The 17,069-nt window shown below is 56.4% G+C and overlaps 2 protein-coding genes across 3 annotated transcripts in view; one reads left to right on the top strand and one right to left on the bottom strand.

Annotated features, from left to right (window-relative positions):
- ACAN (aggrecan) overlaps positions 1-1,585 on the top strand; it is a 34,066-nt gene extending 32,481 nt beyond the window's left edge. The window contains exon 18 of the mRNA XM_073304164.2: positions 1,280-1,585. Within this exon, the coding sequence (XP_073160265.1) occupies positions 1,280-1,368 (89 nt within the window). The 3' untranslated portion in view covers positions 1,369-1,585. The remainder of the gene's footprint in view (positions 1-1,279) is intronic.
- Positions 1,586-4,851: 3,266 nt separating this feature from the next.
- Positions 4,852-16,552, bottom strand: HAPLN3 (hyaluronan and proteoglycan link protein 3). 2 transcript variants are annotated; one of them, XM_073361487.1, is made up of 5 exons: positions 16,458-16,552; positions 11,939-12,096; positions 9,968-10,336; positions 7,835-8,134; positions 4,852-6,196 (listed from the first exon to the last, which is right to left on the bottom strand). In XM_073361487.1, the coding sequence occupies exons 2-5, from the start codon at positions 12,066-12,068 to the stop codon at positions 5,916-5,918; spliced, it is 1,080 nt and encodes a 359-aa protein (XP_073217588.1). In that variant the 5' UTR covers positions 12,069-12,096; positions 16,458-16,552; the 3' UTR covers positions 4,852-5,915. The 2 variants fall into 2 exon arrangements, with proteins under 2 accessions (XP_073217588.1, XP_073217590.1); XM_073361489.1 differs by having other exon boundaries at positions 11,939-12,092.
- Positions 16,553-17,069: the final 517 nt, after the last annotated feature.

Genomic DNA, 17,069 nt, shown 5'->3' with positions numbered 1-17,069 from the left:
ACTACCTCGCCCACAGAAGGAACAGGTTTGCTGCCATTCAGGCCAGTAGGAAGGGACGCTTTCCCTCCCTGTGCCAGAGAGTCAAGATTGTTCTTTGTCTCAGTTAAAGCTCATGTGTTACCAGGATTATTGGATCTGAGATCTCCCGGATGAGTCTGGACCACGGGGATCAGCTGGAGATGCAGCCTTGACTCTTCTGAGTCAGTGCAGCTGCCAATAGCCTGAAAGCTTCTGCCCAGTCAAAACGCCCCACTCCCTGATGCGCTGGCTCCTTTGAGCCCAGGGCTCCTCACGGCTGTTGAGGAAAATGGGGGACAGCTCATGGGGAGGGGAGGAGAAGCAGCTAAAATGGATCTACCTGGGCTCCCAAGGAGGGAGAAATTTGCACTTCAGGGCCGGGGTGGGGGGAAGCTTATATGGTTTATTTTGGCAATATCCACAACTGAGCTAAAGGCACTGAGGGAAGGAGTGAGGAATGGGTGCATGGTGGGGGCTCCCCTTAAAGGAGAGCTCTGTAAGACTCAGCTTAGCCTGTCTACCCAGCCCTTGTTCTCTGCATCCCACTCCCGCAGTAAGGCTCTGAACAGAAGCAGGAAACATAAAACATCAAGGAAGGATTAGCCCAAGAGCTATGCAACCATGGCTTAAATTGGAATTATCCCCCTTTTACAGATGGGAAGACTGAGGCACAGGCAGGGGAAGGGATTTGCCCAATGCCACACAGTGTAGCAGTGCTATAGCTGTGGACAGACCCCAGAGCCCCTGCCTCCCTAAACAAAATGTTTGGGTGCATTATGGGTGCTTGGGAGGGGCGGTCTCCTTCCTTGCTGGGCCATTGGTCTGAGCTGGTCTGGCTGCCTCTATGCGCGTCTGCTCACAAGGAGGGGGAAGAAATATAGACCATATCGGACGGACAGCGGCGGAGTTGTCTCTGAACAGGATGCTTTTGAACAGGCTCCCAGGAGGCACCTGACTCTCTTTAAATTCAGTGTTTGCGGGGGGGGGGGACAGGGGCCGTCACAAAGTGCTCTGAAAACGCCCCACTGATTCCTCCGGTCCCAGAGCACCAGAGGCAAGAGAAGGCCTGATTGTCTGGTGGCGAGCGGGCTGGCGCCGGGGCACGCGCTGCCCAAATGGCTGGAGGCAGAGCTTGCAAGCAGCCCCCGCAGTGTTTTTCCAGGGAACGAGAGGCCTGGGGTGAGCCAGCTAAGGACAAGCAGGGGCTCTGTAACTTTCTCCCAGTAACAAGGTGCCTTTTCTTCTCCTCCTCTTCCCACAGCCTCCATCTACAAACGCAGACTACACAAGAGGAGCCCAAGGAATCGGTCGAGAACCAATGGCAGAGCCGCACAGACACCCACCCGTTAGAGGGGGAAGCGAGAGATTTTTATGGAAATTATATTAGCAGAGGCAGTTTCTTCTTCTTGATGTTGTTGTTGCTTTTTTGTCATATAAGGAAAAAAAATATATTAAAGAAAAAACCCCACCTTTGTGTATATATAAAAAAACAAACAAACCTCAGCGCACCAAAGCAAAGGGAATTAGATTCCAGCGTTTTGACTAGCCGTCCGGTTCCGAATACCTTTGTGCCTTCGGGGAAGGGGTGGGAGGGTTGCAGAGGGCGGGTGGGGGGGTTAAGTTAAATAATAAAGAAGATTATTTTTTCCTGATTTTATCCACAAACAATGTAATTATTTCTGTTATTTAATGGCTGGGGTGGACGCCACCTTTGTTTTATTTTAAAAGAATCCTGCAGTACGGCAGGGGGTGGTGCGGTGGGGCAGTCAATAGCTGTGAAGTGTTGCTGAATGTATGAGAGGGGCATGTAAAGTGGGGGAACGGAAGGGCTAGAGTGAGACGGAGGGATGAGGCGGGAGGGAAGCCTCTTGGTTTTGGCCCCTCCCCTCTCTCCCACCGCTGGTTCCCGGCCGCCGAGTCTCCCCGTCCCCAGGCCGCATGGCGAAGCAGCTCCCATCCTGTGATGGCGCGCTCTTTCTGGGGGACCGTGCAGGGCACCAGGGTTCCCTGCACCTATTTATATTTTTGAAACATGATGATGATAATGATGAGAAATGATAATAAAGAGAGAAAAATTGGAATAGTCTTTTTTTGGGGGTGGGAGGGGTAATTTAAATGCCTTAGTCAAAGTCTCCAGGATGCTGGTAGGAGCCTGTGTGTGCGTATCCTGAATTGCGCTTTTGCTCATGACGAGGGGCGGGGAGACCCAGCCTGGGAGGGGAGCTTTGGGGTTTTGTTTTTGTAAAAAGCAAAAAAACAAAAAACAAAAAACAAAAAAAATCCTTTTTTTATTATAAGTCTTGTGCCTAAAATGAGAACCTGACACACGGCAGTGCCTGCTGCTGTCAGCGCTATTGTGAAACCTGGACAATAAAACCGGTTGTATTTTATTCTTCCTGTTACCTGGTGAACTGCGTGTAGGCAGCTGTGTGGTTGTGAGCCACTGTACGTTTGGGCGTGTGTGCTTGTGAAATGTCTGTGGTGTGAGTCGAGCAGCCCCTCTGTGCCCTACCTACACAGGCTGGGAGTCGGCTCCAGCTTCAGAGCCTGGCTCTTTAGCTCATGCTGTAGAGGCTGGTGCTTTTAGCTCTAAAGTTCCAACCCCCACCCCATGGTTCGGTACCCTGATGCTGGCCATGATGGCATCCAGCACACGGGCACCCGGGTGTCTGTCTGTGGGAACACTTTGAGTGCATGTGGATGCGTGTTAGCCGGGCAGAGCAGTGTGCACACCGGGGTCCCCTCCCCAGGCAAATGTGTATATGAGTGGAAGCAACAAATGTGCCTTAAAAGCCCAAGCAAACGGTGCCTTCCTGAACAGGCCGGGCAGTGTGCTTGTTAGGGGGAACGCAATGGGCATCCCATAAGCCTTTGAGCCCAAATGGACTGTGACGAAGTTTCCTGTTGTTGCTGCTTCTCCAAACTTCTCTGGTCTCCCCTGAAGCAGGAGCGTTTATCAGGCTTAGGGCAGTGAGGTTTAGGATGCAGCACAGCAGGGAAGAGGGTTTCTCCCTTTCAGAAGCCCTCCCCTGAATGTCCCATCCCAGCCTTGGAGCCGCATCTGCTGCTGTAGCTCGTTATAGCCGTGGGGTCTCTGGCTTGGGAAGGGAGTTCAGTGCTGGGGACCGGTGCTCCATGGACAGGTGTGGAGAGTAGGGCCTGTCTTTATCCAGGCAATGGGAAATCACACTACTCCTCCACACACATGCTGCTCCCTGCAGTGGGGGAGCTCTTGGAGGTACTAACTCCTCTCTCTATTAGCGAACTGTGCAGGGAGCAGCCTTCTTGTTGGGGGCAGCAGCCGAGGTCTCGGTATCCCCCAGCTTCAGCCAGACTCACCACTGCAGGTAGGAATCTGGGGGCAAAACCTACATCCTCAGGGCACAGCAGCTGCAGCAGATGAGTTAAAGAAGCCCCACCCCAGCTGCACGGCATAGCCAGTCACAGCTATCGCTTCCCTCTCCCCAACACAACACAGCATCTCTCTAGTGGAGATCACTCCCCCCCCCCATGCCATTGCACAGATCCCACTTTTCCTCCCATATGCAATCAGCCAGCCTCTCTTCTTCCCTCTCCTCCCATTCATGATCCTGCAGGCTTCCCCTCTGCTCACTTGGGTTGCCCCCCGGGGTACATACCAAATACCCCTGTGGGAGCCACAGCTGCTACTCCCATGGAAAATTAACAGTAGCAAAGTATTCAATGCACTTCTAGCTTCTTTTACTACAAGGCGGAGACACATACCCAGTCAGCTCTCTGCCAGCCACCAGCACATCATCAGCAGGCCATTGTTTGGGAGGCCCTGGTCACGCGCTCCCCCGACTGCAGTGTCTGAGACCGGCCCAGCCATACCAATCTCCTGTCATGAAGACGTTCCCCCATTAACCTTTAAAGATGATTCAGCAGCCTGTCAAGCTCAGCAATGCTCAGCATTTCCCGTCTGGCCTGGGCAATTAATTAGCCCTAATTAGAGAAACAACTGACGAGACTGCAAATACGAGAAGCCCAGTTCCTAGACCTGTGCTGTTGATCTCATATCCAGAGCGCCAGGACTTTTGGGAGCTCACAGCTGAGACAAACTCTGACACATTTCACCAGGATACAGAGGGTTGCTGGGGTAAGTCCGGGGAACTACAGCCCATAATAGAAATGGCATTTTAAGGGCATGGGAAGGCACCTAACTTACCGATACAGGGAAGCACCAGTACTGTGTTGAGTAATTTGTTTGGAAAATCTCCTGCTTGTTTAAAAACTCCAAACCATCGGGAAAGCGGACACTGATCTGCTGCCAGGAGAGTTATGGGCCACTGGCAGACAATGCACTTCCCCCCACTTCATCCCCAGGGAACACCCCTCCATCCTGCCCTCACAGCTACTCCAGCCCAGGGCTCCCCCCCATCCCCCATACACAACTGCTGATGCGCCTCCACCCGGATCTGCAGCCTTCCACCCTGCTCTTCTGCTCCTGCCTTTCCCCACAACCTGCCGAGGAACCTTCACTCTGCCTTCCCCACGGCTCCAGTTCTGCTACTTCTCCCCCCACTTCTGAGGAGGCTCCTCAGTTCTGCCCTAATCCCCACTCTGCCCCCCGGGCCTGCTAAGCCATACAGCTTTGTTCATAGACCGCTCCGCTGATGCCCTTCGGTTCTTATCTCCAACACCTCCTGTTCTTCCAAGTCCTGGGCGCTCCACTTTGAGCCCAGTACCCCGAGTGCATTCCCTTTCTAAAATCCTTCGCAGAGTGGTGTCCCCAGAGCTGCCGCTGCTGGCCGGGAAGAACGCCGCAGAATTTGTCCTGCCACCCAGGACACAGTTTCAGACCTCTGGGGCTTTCTCCAAAGCTTTATTTGAAGAGGTCCAGGAGAATACATCTTTTCACAATAAAACGCACAAAGACCGAGCCCCTGGGATTCAAGTGGTGCCTGGGAGAGGGGCCGGTGGAGAACAAGGCAGGCAAACCGGAGAGTTCCACCCAGTACACACACAGTACCACCTTTCAGTGCCCTTGGAAACCGCCAACCTCAGACTGGAGTCTCAGAGAGTTGAAACACAGCCAGATCCTGCAGAGAAAGAAGGGACTGGAGGGGGGTGGGCGGGGGAGAGAGGGAGTCTCCCGGGACACACGAGGCCTGAGCTGTGTTAGCTCTGGGCCTCTAGGCTTAGAATTATGCCTAATATCTCTGACCTCATCTGCGCTTCATTGGGAGGGGAAGGGGAAGGACTTTGAGGGCAGGGGAAGGATGTTGGTGAGTTGTGAGTCACTTGTGTGTGGTTGATCATTCGCCCACATTAACTGGGGGATGGGGGAGAGTGTTAAGTTCTGGCTTGCAGTTGATTTGGTGCCTTCCGTGCTGGCTGGGATGGGATGGCAGAGCAGTCTGTGCTTTAGAGACAGCTGTTCCCCTTTGGTACCAGTGAAACTGGAGCATGTCCACAGAGCGTCTGCCTTTGCTATCCCCCAGTTGCACGCGCTGTGCTTCTCCAGTGCCTGGATGCGTCCCTGCTAGGAAATGAATGTCTAGCCCAAGTGGATGTACGTGAACCTGTCACTTCTTATCTCACTGACCCTGTGACCAAGGGATGGAGCCAGCTGGTACCAGACACCAAGCTCCCCAACCTGAGAGACCATTGAGTCTCCCTCCACTGGCTGGGTGGAAGGAGATCTGGTGCCCCATTCCTAGCCACGAGAGAGACGCAGAGGTGGCACTTGGCTGATTAGCGAGACGCCAGGGCCCAGCAACCCAGAGAAGATTCCCTTTAGTGAAAAAAATGGAAAATAAAAAAATAACAATTGAAATTAAAAAATACCCCAACACCCTGGAAACCTGACCCTTTAAATCCAGGAAGCACCAGGCAGGGAAGTGTCCACTGGCAAAGAGGGAGCCCCTCCCCATTCCTTAGTTCAGCTTGTAGCAATAAACCCCAAACTTGCCCTTGTCGGGGAAGCCGAAACTCCTGACCCCCGGCTCCGGTGGGCCGCAGTTGGGCCGGGGGAAGGCAATGGGGTAGCGGATGCTGCCATCTGCCAGCCAGCCAGCATCACAGCGATCCAGGCTGAAGAACTTCCATGCCGCATAGAGCTGCCCCACCTTGGCAAGTTCAGCCCCGTCATCCTGGCAGGCCTGCTTGGCCTCTTCCAACGTCAGCTTCTCCGGGTGAGCCAGGTAGTAAACTTTCCCTGGAGGAGAGAGGCAGAGGGGGTGGTCACTGGGAGGCGGAGGAACACTGAGCATGGCCGGCCCTACAGGAAAACCCCTCGCCCACAGGAGGTGCTAGGAATGGGAATTCACATAAGTTAGGGAGTTCAGAAACAGGCTGTGCTCTCCCTGGCACAAGAATGGGGAAGGGGCCAAAGGGATTTGATACCATCTAAACCAGAGGTGGGCAAACTACGACCCGGGGGCCGCATCCTGCCCTTCAGACATTTTAATCCAGCCCTTGAGTTTCCGCCAGGGAGCAGGTTCCGGGGCTTTCCCCGCTCCGGTGCTCCAGCCAGGGAGTGGGGTTGGGGGGCTTGCTCTGCACTTGACGTGGCTCCGTGCGGCTCCCGGAAGCAGCGGCATGTCCCCCCTCCAGCTCCTACGCGTAGGGGCAGCCAGGGGTCTCTGCACGCTGCCCCTGCCCTAAACACCACCCCCGCAGCTCCCATTAGCCGGGAACCACAGCCAATGGGAGCTACAGGGGTGGCACCTGCAGACAGGGCAGCACGTAGACCCGCCTGGCCATACCTCCACGTAGGAGACGGAGGGAAGACATGCCGCGGCTTCTGGGAGCTGCTTGAGGTAAGAGCTGTCGGAGCCTGCACCCCTGACCCCCTCCTGTGCCATGACCCCCTACCCCAGCCCTGATTCCCCTTTCACCCTCTGAACCCCTCAGTCCCAGTCTGGAGCACCCTCCTGCACCCCCAACTCCTCATTCCCACCCCAGAGCCCGCACCCCCACCTGGAGCCCTCACACACACACCTGCATCCCAGCCCCATACCAGAGCCCCCTTCTGCATGCTGAACTCCTCATTTCTGGCCCCACCCCAGAGCCCGCACCCCCGCCAGAGCCCTCATCCCTTCCCACACTCCAACCCCCAGTTTCATGAGTATTCATGGACCCCCCACCCCATACAATTTCCATATCCAGATGTGGCCCTCGGGCCCAAAAGTTTGCCCCTCCCTGATCTAAACACTTCACCACACATCAACAGCTGGGCATACCAGCTTTGCCAGGCATGCCCCAAAGCCTGGGGAGTTCTCGCAGTGCTGGTTCTCCTGGGTTTGTGGCCCCTTTGTGTCCGCAGAAGGAAGAGTCAGGCCCTGTATTACAGAACCGGTGGTTCCCCTGATGCTGGCACAGGCTGGTACCATGTTAGCCATTTGAATGACACAGCTTTGCCAGTCTCTCTCGCCTTGCATCCCAAACCGATTTGTAACCGAAATGGAGCAATTGCTTGACCCAGCGACCTCTAGCATGGGGCATGGATGCAGTTTACCAGCATGCAGCAATGCTACCTACCATTTCAGTCTGGGCAATGGAGGAGAATCCCAGATCTAACTGAAGGTGTTCTGAGAATTTAGGGAGGTGGATGGAATTACCCAGGTTAGAATTTGGCTGGCTCAAACACCCCGACTCTTAGAGAAGTTCTACTGGGTCTTCGCAGGCCCTCAGTTTTACATTTCAGCGAAGAAGTGTCCCTTCCAACAGGCGGCACCCCCTGCCACCACACTGTGCCCTGCAAAAAGAGCGCCCCTCTACTGGTCACCCCCCTTCTCTGCAGCATCAAGCAGGTCTCCCACCTAACTATGAGCCCTGCAGATGCCAGGCTCACCTTTCAGAGCAGAGGAGAAGCAGAAAACGTCAAAGTAGTGCAGGTTCTTGTGGCGCTCGCCGTAGCTCCGAATGCCGGGGGCCAGCTTGCCACCACAGGGCTCCCGGGGCATGGAAATGGGGTACTGCACTGTCCCATCCAGCAGCCATCCGGCATTGCACCAGTCCAGCCCCTCCTCCCAGGACTTGAAGAGCTGCTCGAAGGACGCAATCACAGCGTCCTGCTCCTCACAGGCTTTCTTGGCTTCATGGAAGTTGAGTCGATAGCGACCGTGGTAAGGCTGGTATGGGAAAACCACCCCTGGAGAGAAAGAGAGAGGGAATGGCTGGGTCACAGAGCCACTGTGAAGGGTAGCCCCCTCTGGCTATGCCCGCAACCTGACACACACCCCTGGGGTGGACGGTACAGATCCCCACCAACACATCCAGTGTGGGGCTCCCAGCAAGCAGAGGGTGTTACAGCAGGACTCTGCCCCCTCCCAAGCTCATGGCTCCAAACTCACAGGATCAAGACCTAGGCACAGACGAACCCCAAACCGCGCTAGGGTTCAGAGACGTCCCAGAAGCGTCTCCAAAGCCCCTTGTGAGAACAGCCTCTCTCCTGGGGTTTCACTCATTGGATCGTCCAGGAAAGAAAGGCCCCTGAGCACCTCAAACTTCAGGCCCAGGATCTCATCTGAGTTCAGCGCAGCCCCTGTCTTATTGGAATCAAGCGGCCAGTCCGAAGACCAAAGGGACAATGACACATGTCAATGGTGACACCTGGTGGCCAGAGTGAGGCATGATCTCTGCGTGCTCAGAGTTAGTTGGGAGAGCTTTGAAGGCTGGTGCCAGTAGCCAGCAAACTTGCCCCTCACTCAAAGCCTCCGTCCTCCAAATGGCTGGAAGGCGGCTTGGTACAAGTCCCTCTGCTGCACTGGGTGGCACTGGGTCAGGAACACAACAAGGTGGCAGGAAATGGGACATTTCCCACCGTTCTGGGTGGCTGTGAGTCTGGGACCGCGATGCGGAGCTGGGGTCTGAGCCTATGGAGAAGGAGAACATCCTAGGGGGTGACTTTCCGTCTGGATCACAGAGCCACAGGTGGGGTGTTTCACACCCTGCTTAGTCTTTCTCCAGCACCAATTCCCTGTGCAGTGTGCCCTGCGCTGCACAGATCCAGCAGCGAGAAATTAGGCCAGGGAGGGGGGGAGAGAGAGACACATGCGTTCTGTGGTCTGATGCCCCCTCCTCCCACCTGTGAGAGCTACCATCTTAAAAAAAACACTAGTGTATGCCTTAGTGACAGGCCCCCAGTCCTGCAGCATTACAACTGGACATCACGCCGCGCCCCTGGAGTTGGAGGTCACTGTTAGCAGGACTTGACCACGGGGCCTTTGGATCTTTAAACAGCCGCCTCTTCTGCTTGGGGTAAAACGCCCAGCTCTGTCAGCGCAAAGCCAGCAGCAGACTCCTTCACCCAGCCTCCACTAGGGGGAGCCACACTGAGTGGCTGTAGGTTACCGGTGCACTGCATAATACACGGGTAGTGCGAGTGTCGGCTGCACTGGACGGAGGGTGAGCCACAGAAGCCTAGTGCAGTGTTATTGGATTGCTGCAGTAGTACTGTACCTAAGGGCCCCAGTCAAAGATCAGAGCCCCGCTGTGCTAGGTGTTGTACAAACAAGGAATAAGAAGACATCCCTTCTTTCTCCCTGCCCCAAGGAGCTCCAGCGAGTCTAACCTGACGTAACGCAAGTGCAAGGCGATGGCACGTGGCAATAACACTGCAGGGATGCCGATCTGGGTGAGCAGGGCCATAGGATTCGGTGGCAATTTTTATGAGGAAGGTACCTTGTACCTTCCTTCACCCTCACCCACCCAGTGGGAGAGCTTCTTCCTGAACTGCTGTGTCCTGGCACACGCACAACCCCCGTGTTGGCTGGGCATGGGGGTGCCCCAGAGAGGGGCAGCCGCAGAAGGACCCAGAACCTACGCTGATCCCACTCAGGAGCCTCAAAGGGGACAGCTTCTTGGGTGCCAGTTACTGTCCCCAGTAACCCCAGGGAAATCTCTGTGTGAGGGGGAGTTGCCCCATCTGTTCCCCTGCCCCCTCTCCCCCTCCCACCATAGCACCGGACGCCAGCCCGCTCACCTCGCAGCTCCAGCTCCACAATGCCGCTCTCGTCCTCCAGCCCGTCGATCACCTCGCAGCGGTACTTGCCGTAGTCCTGCAGGCGCAGGTCGCTGATCACCAGGGACGCCTCCTGCTCACCCCGCTGGCGCAGGTGCACGCGGCCCCGGAACTCGCCGAAGCTACGGTGCTTCAGCCCGATGGCCACCAGCACGTCCCGCTCTTTGGTGTTGTCCTCCCGCAGCTTGGACCACTTGACGCGGATCTTGCGTGGCGTCTGCAGCGTGGGCTCGTAGTGGTAGCGGCAGGGCAGAGTGATGTTGGCACCGCGGTAGGTGAAGATTGCGTCTTCCGGGGTCTCCACCACCAGCTTCACGCCATTGAAGTGAACTGGCGGGGGAGAGGGGCCACAGGGGGAATGAGTACTGCCAGGGGACCCCGTCCCTCCAGCTCAGGGCGCTTCTGCGGCCCACGGGGGAGTGGATTCCCCACATATGCTACAAGGGAAGGGGCAGCCTACCCCACAGGCATCCCCACTAAGGGGTTCTAGGGCAGTTACGGTCCAGCAGGGCAGCCAAGCACCCTCCAGCAGGGTGTATAGGGACCTGGGAAGAGCTAGGCGTGTATAGGGACGGGAGGGTCTGTGACAGGGAAGGGGGGAGGGAGCAATCTGCCCTGCTCTGAGCACAGTAACTCCTGCAACTCACCACACCATTGACTGATACCAATCTGGCCCTGTGAGCCTCACCTCCTGCACTATTGTTCCCACCCCCCCTTGTACTCTGCCCCTTCCCTCACACTATCTACCCCCTCCTCCTCCACTCGCTCACCCTCCCCACCCCCGCCGTTCATCATCACTTCCTCCTGTGGCATCCCGTGCCCCCTCCCGCCGCTCCTGCATGAATGTTGGAGAGGAAGGGAGGCAGGTGGCATCAGATGCTGCTGGGGTTGGAGGGAACCCAGTGCCCAGCAGAGGGCAACTTCCCTGTGGGGCAGCACCTATTTGAGCCCAGTCCCCACCAGCCGCACAAGTGTGCGAACCTGAGGGTCCCCTGGGAGGGAGAAGGGTTGTTCAGGGTGGAACAAGAGGGTAGATCTGGAGCCTCGGATGGGATATTTGGCCCGCATTTCAGGAAGCCCTTTCGGACAGCAAACGGCCGTTAGGCTGAGCCGTCATCTCAGAAGGGAAGGGGTGCGAGTTGCTGGGGCCGCTTGCAACTGGAGGAGACGAATCTCCAGGGAAGAGGCTGCAGGGCCCAATCGAGCCCCAGCCTGATGGGCAAGAGGGTGGACCCGACCGGATGGCAGCTCCTCAGCTGCTCCACCTCTGCTATCTCTAATTCTGTGACTGCACAAGAGGAGAGGACCGGGGAAGAGGGGGGAGTGAGACGGATGAACGGGGCAGAGGACCCCATCAGACCAGGTTCAAATCAGTTCCATTCTACTCCCCCAGGGATCTTCCAACTGGAGCGAGAGCCAAGGGGACGCAGTCCTGGCATCCTGGCAGGGCAGAGGAGGGCAAGGGGAGATTTGCAGGTAAGGCGACGGGGGAAAACTCCCCTACGTTCCACCCGGCGGAGGGGAGCTTTATGGGAGGGGGATGTTATCAGCTGGCTGTGGGGTGAAACAGCCCCAACATGCCTGGTGTGAGCCTGGCAACTGTCATTCTCTCCCTCTGAATTACCCACCCGAAGTTAGGAGGCAAAGACCCTCGACTCACACCCACATCCTCTGCCCCTTGACTGCCCCAGCCTCCTCAACAGCTCCCACCCCGATCTACACCTCCAGGCAACACTCCAATCTTTCACACCCCACGTGCCTACTGCCTCAGGAACGGGGAAGGGCAGTGGGTGATCGATGCCTGCCCGGCCTGCACCAGGATTCCCGGCCCATAAACACGAGCAGTAGCCTCTCTGGACCATGCACTCCTAGCGGCTGGTACTAAGGGCCATCCCCTCTCCAGGTCGACCCTGCCCTCCCCACCACACGCACCTTCGCCGTTGCCATTGCCGTTGCCCTTGTCGTTCATGACGTGGTCGTAGTAGAAGCCGTTGTAGAAGGGGAGCCCACAGCTGCCTCGGCCCAGCTGCAGAAGCGTCACAACCAGGGATAGCAGCAGCATCGCTCCCGGGGGGCGGAGGAACGCCTGCCTGCCCAAGAGAGCGAGGAGGCTGTGGCAATGCCCAGGGGGCTGTCTCCCCCTCGGCCCAGCTGCTGCTAGCCCACCTGCGGCTTCGCACAAGCGAGTCGCTCTGTGTGCAGTTCTCGCGTGCTCGCCCGTGCACATGCACGGGATAGAATTTACATGTGCAAAAGTGAGTTTGCACTCACCGCTGGGCTTGGGGCACGTATGTTTTGTCATTTGCACACACTGAGCTAGTGCACACACCCCGTACAGGCAACTGCCTGAGCATGCTCCGTTTGAAAATACTCCCCTACCGTTTAAAGTATAGCCTGCTGGGAGAGGCTAGGCCGAGTATAGCAGGGGCATATTTCACAGCCTGAGCGCCTACTGCCATCCCCCACAGTGCCTGCTTAGGGTTGCCAACTTTCTACTCCCACAAAACCTAACACCTTAGCCCTGCCTCTTCCTGAGGCCACACCCCCACTCACTACATTCCCATTCCCTCAGTGGCTCGCTCTTCCCCACCCTCATTCACTTTCACTGGGCTGGGTCAGGGGGTTGGGGTGACGGTGAGGGCTCTAACTGAGGGTGTGGGCTCTGGGTGGGGCCACAAATGAGGGGTTCAGGGTGCAGCAGGGGGCTCTGGGTTCCAGCTGGGGGTGAGGGCTCTGGCTGGGGGTGCGGGCTCTGGGGTGGGGCCAGGGATGAGGGGTTCAGGGTGGGGGTTGGGGCTCGAGGTTGGGGCGCAGGCTTACCTCGGGTGGCTCCCGGTCAGCAGTACCGCAGGGCTACAGCAGACTAGTCCCTAGCTGTCCTGGCTCCACGCTACGTCCCGGAAGCGGCCAGCAGGTCCGGCTCCTAGGTGGTGGTGGTGCGGGGGCATGCAGGAGGCTCTGCATGCTGCTCTCACCTGCAGGCACCGCTCCCGTTGGCCCTGGTTCCCGGCCAATGGGAGTGCGGAGCCAGTGCTCGGGACAGGGGCAGCGCTTGGAGCCTCCTGGCCCCTCGCCTAGGAGCTGGACCTACTGGCTGCTTCCAGGGCACAGCTTGGAGCCAGGACAGCTAGGGACTAGCCTGCCTTAGCCCCTCAGCACCACCAACTTTTAACAGCTCAGTCGATGGTGCTGACCGGAGCCACCACGGTCCCTTTTCGACTCGGCATTCTGGTCGAAAACTGGATGCCTGGCAGCCTTATGCCTGCTGTAGGGGCTCCCCACACAGCGCTCCCACCCCACTCCTCACACGGCCGCCGGCACCAAAACACAGCCAGTTTGCTAAATGCCAACGTGAGCTTTAACCTCTCTGACGGTACACTTAGAATCCAATTACATCTCTGCACCAGGCTGCTGAGCCCTTCCGAGGACTCCAGTACCCGTCTGGAGAATAGCCACAGAAGCAGCATTGCAAACCCCTATTTCCTCCCCTAAACAATCCCCTGCTCGCCACTCGCTGAGCTTTCCAGGGAAAGCACGTGAGGGCAGGATGAGACAACAGGTGTTTCAGAGAGTCCATGGACGTTCTCGCCCTCTGGGCAGCTTTTGTCAGGGACCGAGTTTGCAAGGCCTTACGCTACTCCTGGTGGCATTTCTCTGTGTGTAATGTGATAACTTTTGAGTGCTGCATACAGAGCCCAGGGCTTGTGGGGGAGAATGGGGGACCCCAGGATGGGGAGCACAAAGACCCTATGGCATGTGGCAGAGTGGGGAATGGGTGGGCACACAGAGCCTCTGCCACGGTGGTGAAATGAGGAATAGGAGGCATGGGGTGGGGGAGGAATGAGAGGACACCCAGAGCCCATGGCATGTAGGGGAGGGGGAAATGGGAGACAGTGGTCTGGGGGAGGGGACATGGGGGGAGAATGGAGAATCCTGGCATGGGGGAGGGGAGGACTGGAAGCACATGGAATCCCTGGCATGTAGGAGGGAAGGGGCAGGGACTGTTTTCTTCTTGGTCTGTGTTTGTACAGCACCTTGCACAATGGGTCCACGATGGGGAATCCTAAATGCTATAGTAATACACACAACAATGAGGGGGCACACAGAGCCCTGGCATAGTGGGGAGATTGGAGGATGCTGGTATGGTGAAAAGGGGCACACAGCATTCCTAGCATGAAGGAGGGGGTGAGGAGGGTCGTACAGAGTCTCTGAAATAGAAGGGGATGAGAGGGTGGCAAATAGGGGACTTGTGAGGGGAATGGAGGACTCCAAAGAGCCCTGGGATGTGCGACCTCCTAGTTGAAAATCTGAGGGAAGAACCTGGAGTTAGTGCTGGGCAAAACTGTTTGGCTGGAACTATTTTCCATCGAAAACAGCAGATTCAGCGACACTGAAACATTTTGCAAATTTGTGTCAAAACTGCGTCAGAAACATGGGAAAGTTTTGAAAAAGCGGAAACGTTTGGATTTTTCAGATCAAAATGACTTTTTGTTTTGAAACTTCCTTCCGTGTCATTTAAAACCAGTCGCAGCCCCATGAATATGGTTGGAACTGGACCTCCAATTTCAGCTGCCCCGGAACCATTGTTTTCATTCTCGTTTTTGGAATTGCCAGGGACCCCCCAAAACCCATTCCTCACCCAGCTCTCCAGGGAACTTCCTTCCCTCTCTTGGTCCTTTAACGCCATTGGACAGAACCCTGCCGAGCACCCTCTCAGGAGCAAACCTGCCCCAAGGCTATCCTTGGCAGGGGACTCTCCCGCTCTTACATCTAGGACTAAGCCATGTTATCACTAGGACAAGAACTGACCGGGTTTGTCGCGTTCAGCAGGTGCCTCTTTAACATACGGCAAGTGGGAGACATTAGAGCTGAACTAGGGAAGAGAACAATTGTTTTGCAAATCCCAGATCTCTTTAGGGGAAGCTCCTCAGACCCTCCGGCATTATGAGCAGACACTTCTTAAGGCTTCATAGGCCATGGAGAACCAAATCAAGTGGAGCCAGCTCAAGACCGACTAGGTGCAGTTCCCAGAAATTTATAGATTCTCAGGCCAGCAGGGATCACTGTAATCATGTAGTCTGCCTGCCCGCATACCATAGGCCATAGCAGTTCCCCCAAATAATTCCTGGTTTGAACTGGAGCATATCTTCCAGAAATATTTGGCTGGCTGCAAGCTCCCTTAGAGCCTGCAGAGGGTGCCCTATACTCATCAGCTCTGCAGTCTGCTACTGGAGTCGGTCCCTGGAAGGAATTTGACATCGGTGCCCCCTGTTTAGACAGGGTTTACAAGCTCCTTTGAAACCGCCACCATCCATCCGTCTGGGGGATGTGAGAGCAGGGAGCGTGCAGAGACCGGGCAGCGCGAAGGTATGCAGCCCTTTCCCTTCAGAGTGATGCATGCCAGAGCCACACAGTCAGCTCCCTGCTGCACCAGCCCAGGAAACTGCCTGGACCGGTGCCCCAGGGTACAGGGGTTCTAGTCCTAGTATAGGAGCCTCACACCCAGCCAGCTGGGAGCAAGGCAGCTTGTGGCCAGAGTTCAGGGCAGTGAGTGAGGACTCCTGGGTTCTATTTGCACCTCTGACACGGTCTCCCTGGGTGACACTTCCCCTACCCTACCTCAGTTTCCCTATCTGGAGGGAGATACTGGCCTGAGATCCTCAAAGGATGGAGCGGGCCACAGGCAGAGACCCACTGCTCTATAGTCCACTAGCTACTATTGTCATTTACACACCTCTGAAACCAGGTCAACCAGAGATCCACCAGGACCATCCTTCCAGCATGGGAAGTCCAGGTACATACGAACCCACGTGCCGAGCTGAGCCTCCCGGGATTCTGCATTTGAAGCTTGGGCTCCCTTTATCTGGCTCTTGTGTTTCATTTCGACCCACACCAGCCCTCACCCCCCTTCCGCCTCTGCCACTTCCTTCCTCTCGCCCCCAGCTATTTGTCTTTCCATTTGTAGCCAGTACTTTGCTCTGTAATGCACCTGGGATCCAGTTGCCCCGAAGGACCCCGTTCCGAGTGCCAAGGGCTGGTACTATCAGAGCCTCACCGCTGGCACAGCAAAGCATTCGCTAGCCCCTTGCCCTGTATCCAGGGATTCCCTTACCCCAAGAGTCACCCTTTGAGACAGATCATAGGTTGGTTTTAAGCCCCAGGCGATCACGCCTGTGCTCTCTGTCCTGTCCCAGCAGAACCTCCAGCACCAGCCTCACTCCCAAGGGGTCTCCCAACTCTGGGCTTGGTTAGCAGGCAGATTCCGTGCAGTTAACAGGGTTCCTGCAGTCCCCCACTAACTTCCTGGGCAGCCCCCTACTCTTTCCAATGTCCCCACCAGCGGATCCACGCTCAGTCCCACTGGAAAGGGGCACAGAAAGCAGGATTCCTGCTCTCCCACCCCATCCCCTGTGCAGAAAAGCTCTGGGGTCTTCAGTCATCCCCTACTTACACGTGGGAGCCGGTCAGTGTCCTCGGGAAAGTTGAGGAGCTCCTGGGTTTCCCCGCCTGAGTCAAGCTGGAGGGCTGAAGTGAAATGTGTTTAGGGCTCTTGCATGGGCTAAAAGGAAACAGCAGCAGGACAATCCTCACTACTCCAGAGCCAGCCTCTTAAAGGGAAACACACTCCATTTCCCATCCGTGCCTCAGGGAGCGGAGAGTGGGGGCAGAGGAGGGATGGAGAATGACGGTCACTGAGTTTCCAGTCTGTTGTCCAGAATACAAAGGGGAGTTAGGATAGTGCTTCCGCAAGCGATCAAAGAATTTCCATTAACATCTCGGCATCGTCCTAGGCCAGTGGATCTCAGACTCTGACCAGTGCCCCACAGAGCCCTTCTGCACACTGCTGCCCCTGCACTGGAGCATGGAGAGGGAGCTGGCCCAGGTGGGGATCTCGTCTCTCTAGAGTGGACCCCAGAAGACATCAGATGGAAGCCATTGGCCAAAGAAAGATGGCCACATCTGTGACAACCTGCCCCGCATCAGAAGGGGACTAAAAAGCCGAACAAGGGATTCAAGCCATGGCACGATGCCCTGTCCCAGGCAGGTATTTGGTGGGGTGCAT

The sequence above is a fragment of the Lepidochelys kempii genome, chromosome 10 (genome assembly GCF_965140285.1).
Source record: "Lepidochelys kempii isolate rLepKem1 chromosome 10, rLepKem1.hap1, whole genome shotgun sequence".
Taxonomy (NCBI): Eukaryota; Metazoa; Chordata; order Testudines; family Cheloniidae; genus Lepidochelys; species Lepidochelys kempii.
Note: the sequence above shows the minus strand (reverse complement) of the source record. Positions and strands in the feature narration are given on the sequence as shown.

Coding starts and splice junctions, on each gene's coding strand:
- HAPLN3 (XM_073361487.1), bottom strand. CDS start 12,068: ATGCTGCTGCTATCCCTGGTTGTGACGCTTCTGCAGCTGGGCCGAGGC. Junction 10,337..11,938: donor CGGCAATGGCAACGGCGAAG/GTGCGTGTGGTG, acceptor CTCCCCCGCCAG/TTCACTTCAATGGCGTGAAG. Junction 6,197..7,834: donor CTTCTCCTCTGCTCTGAAAG/GTGAGCCTGGCA, acceptor TCTCTCCTCCAG/GGAAAGTTTACTACCTGGCT.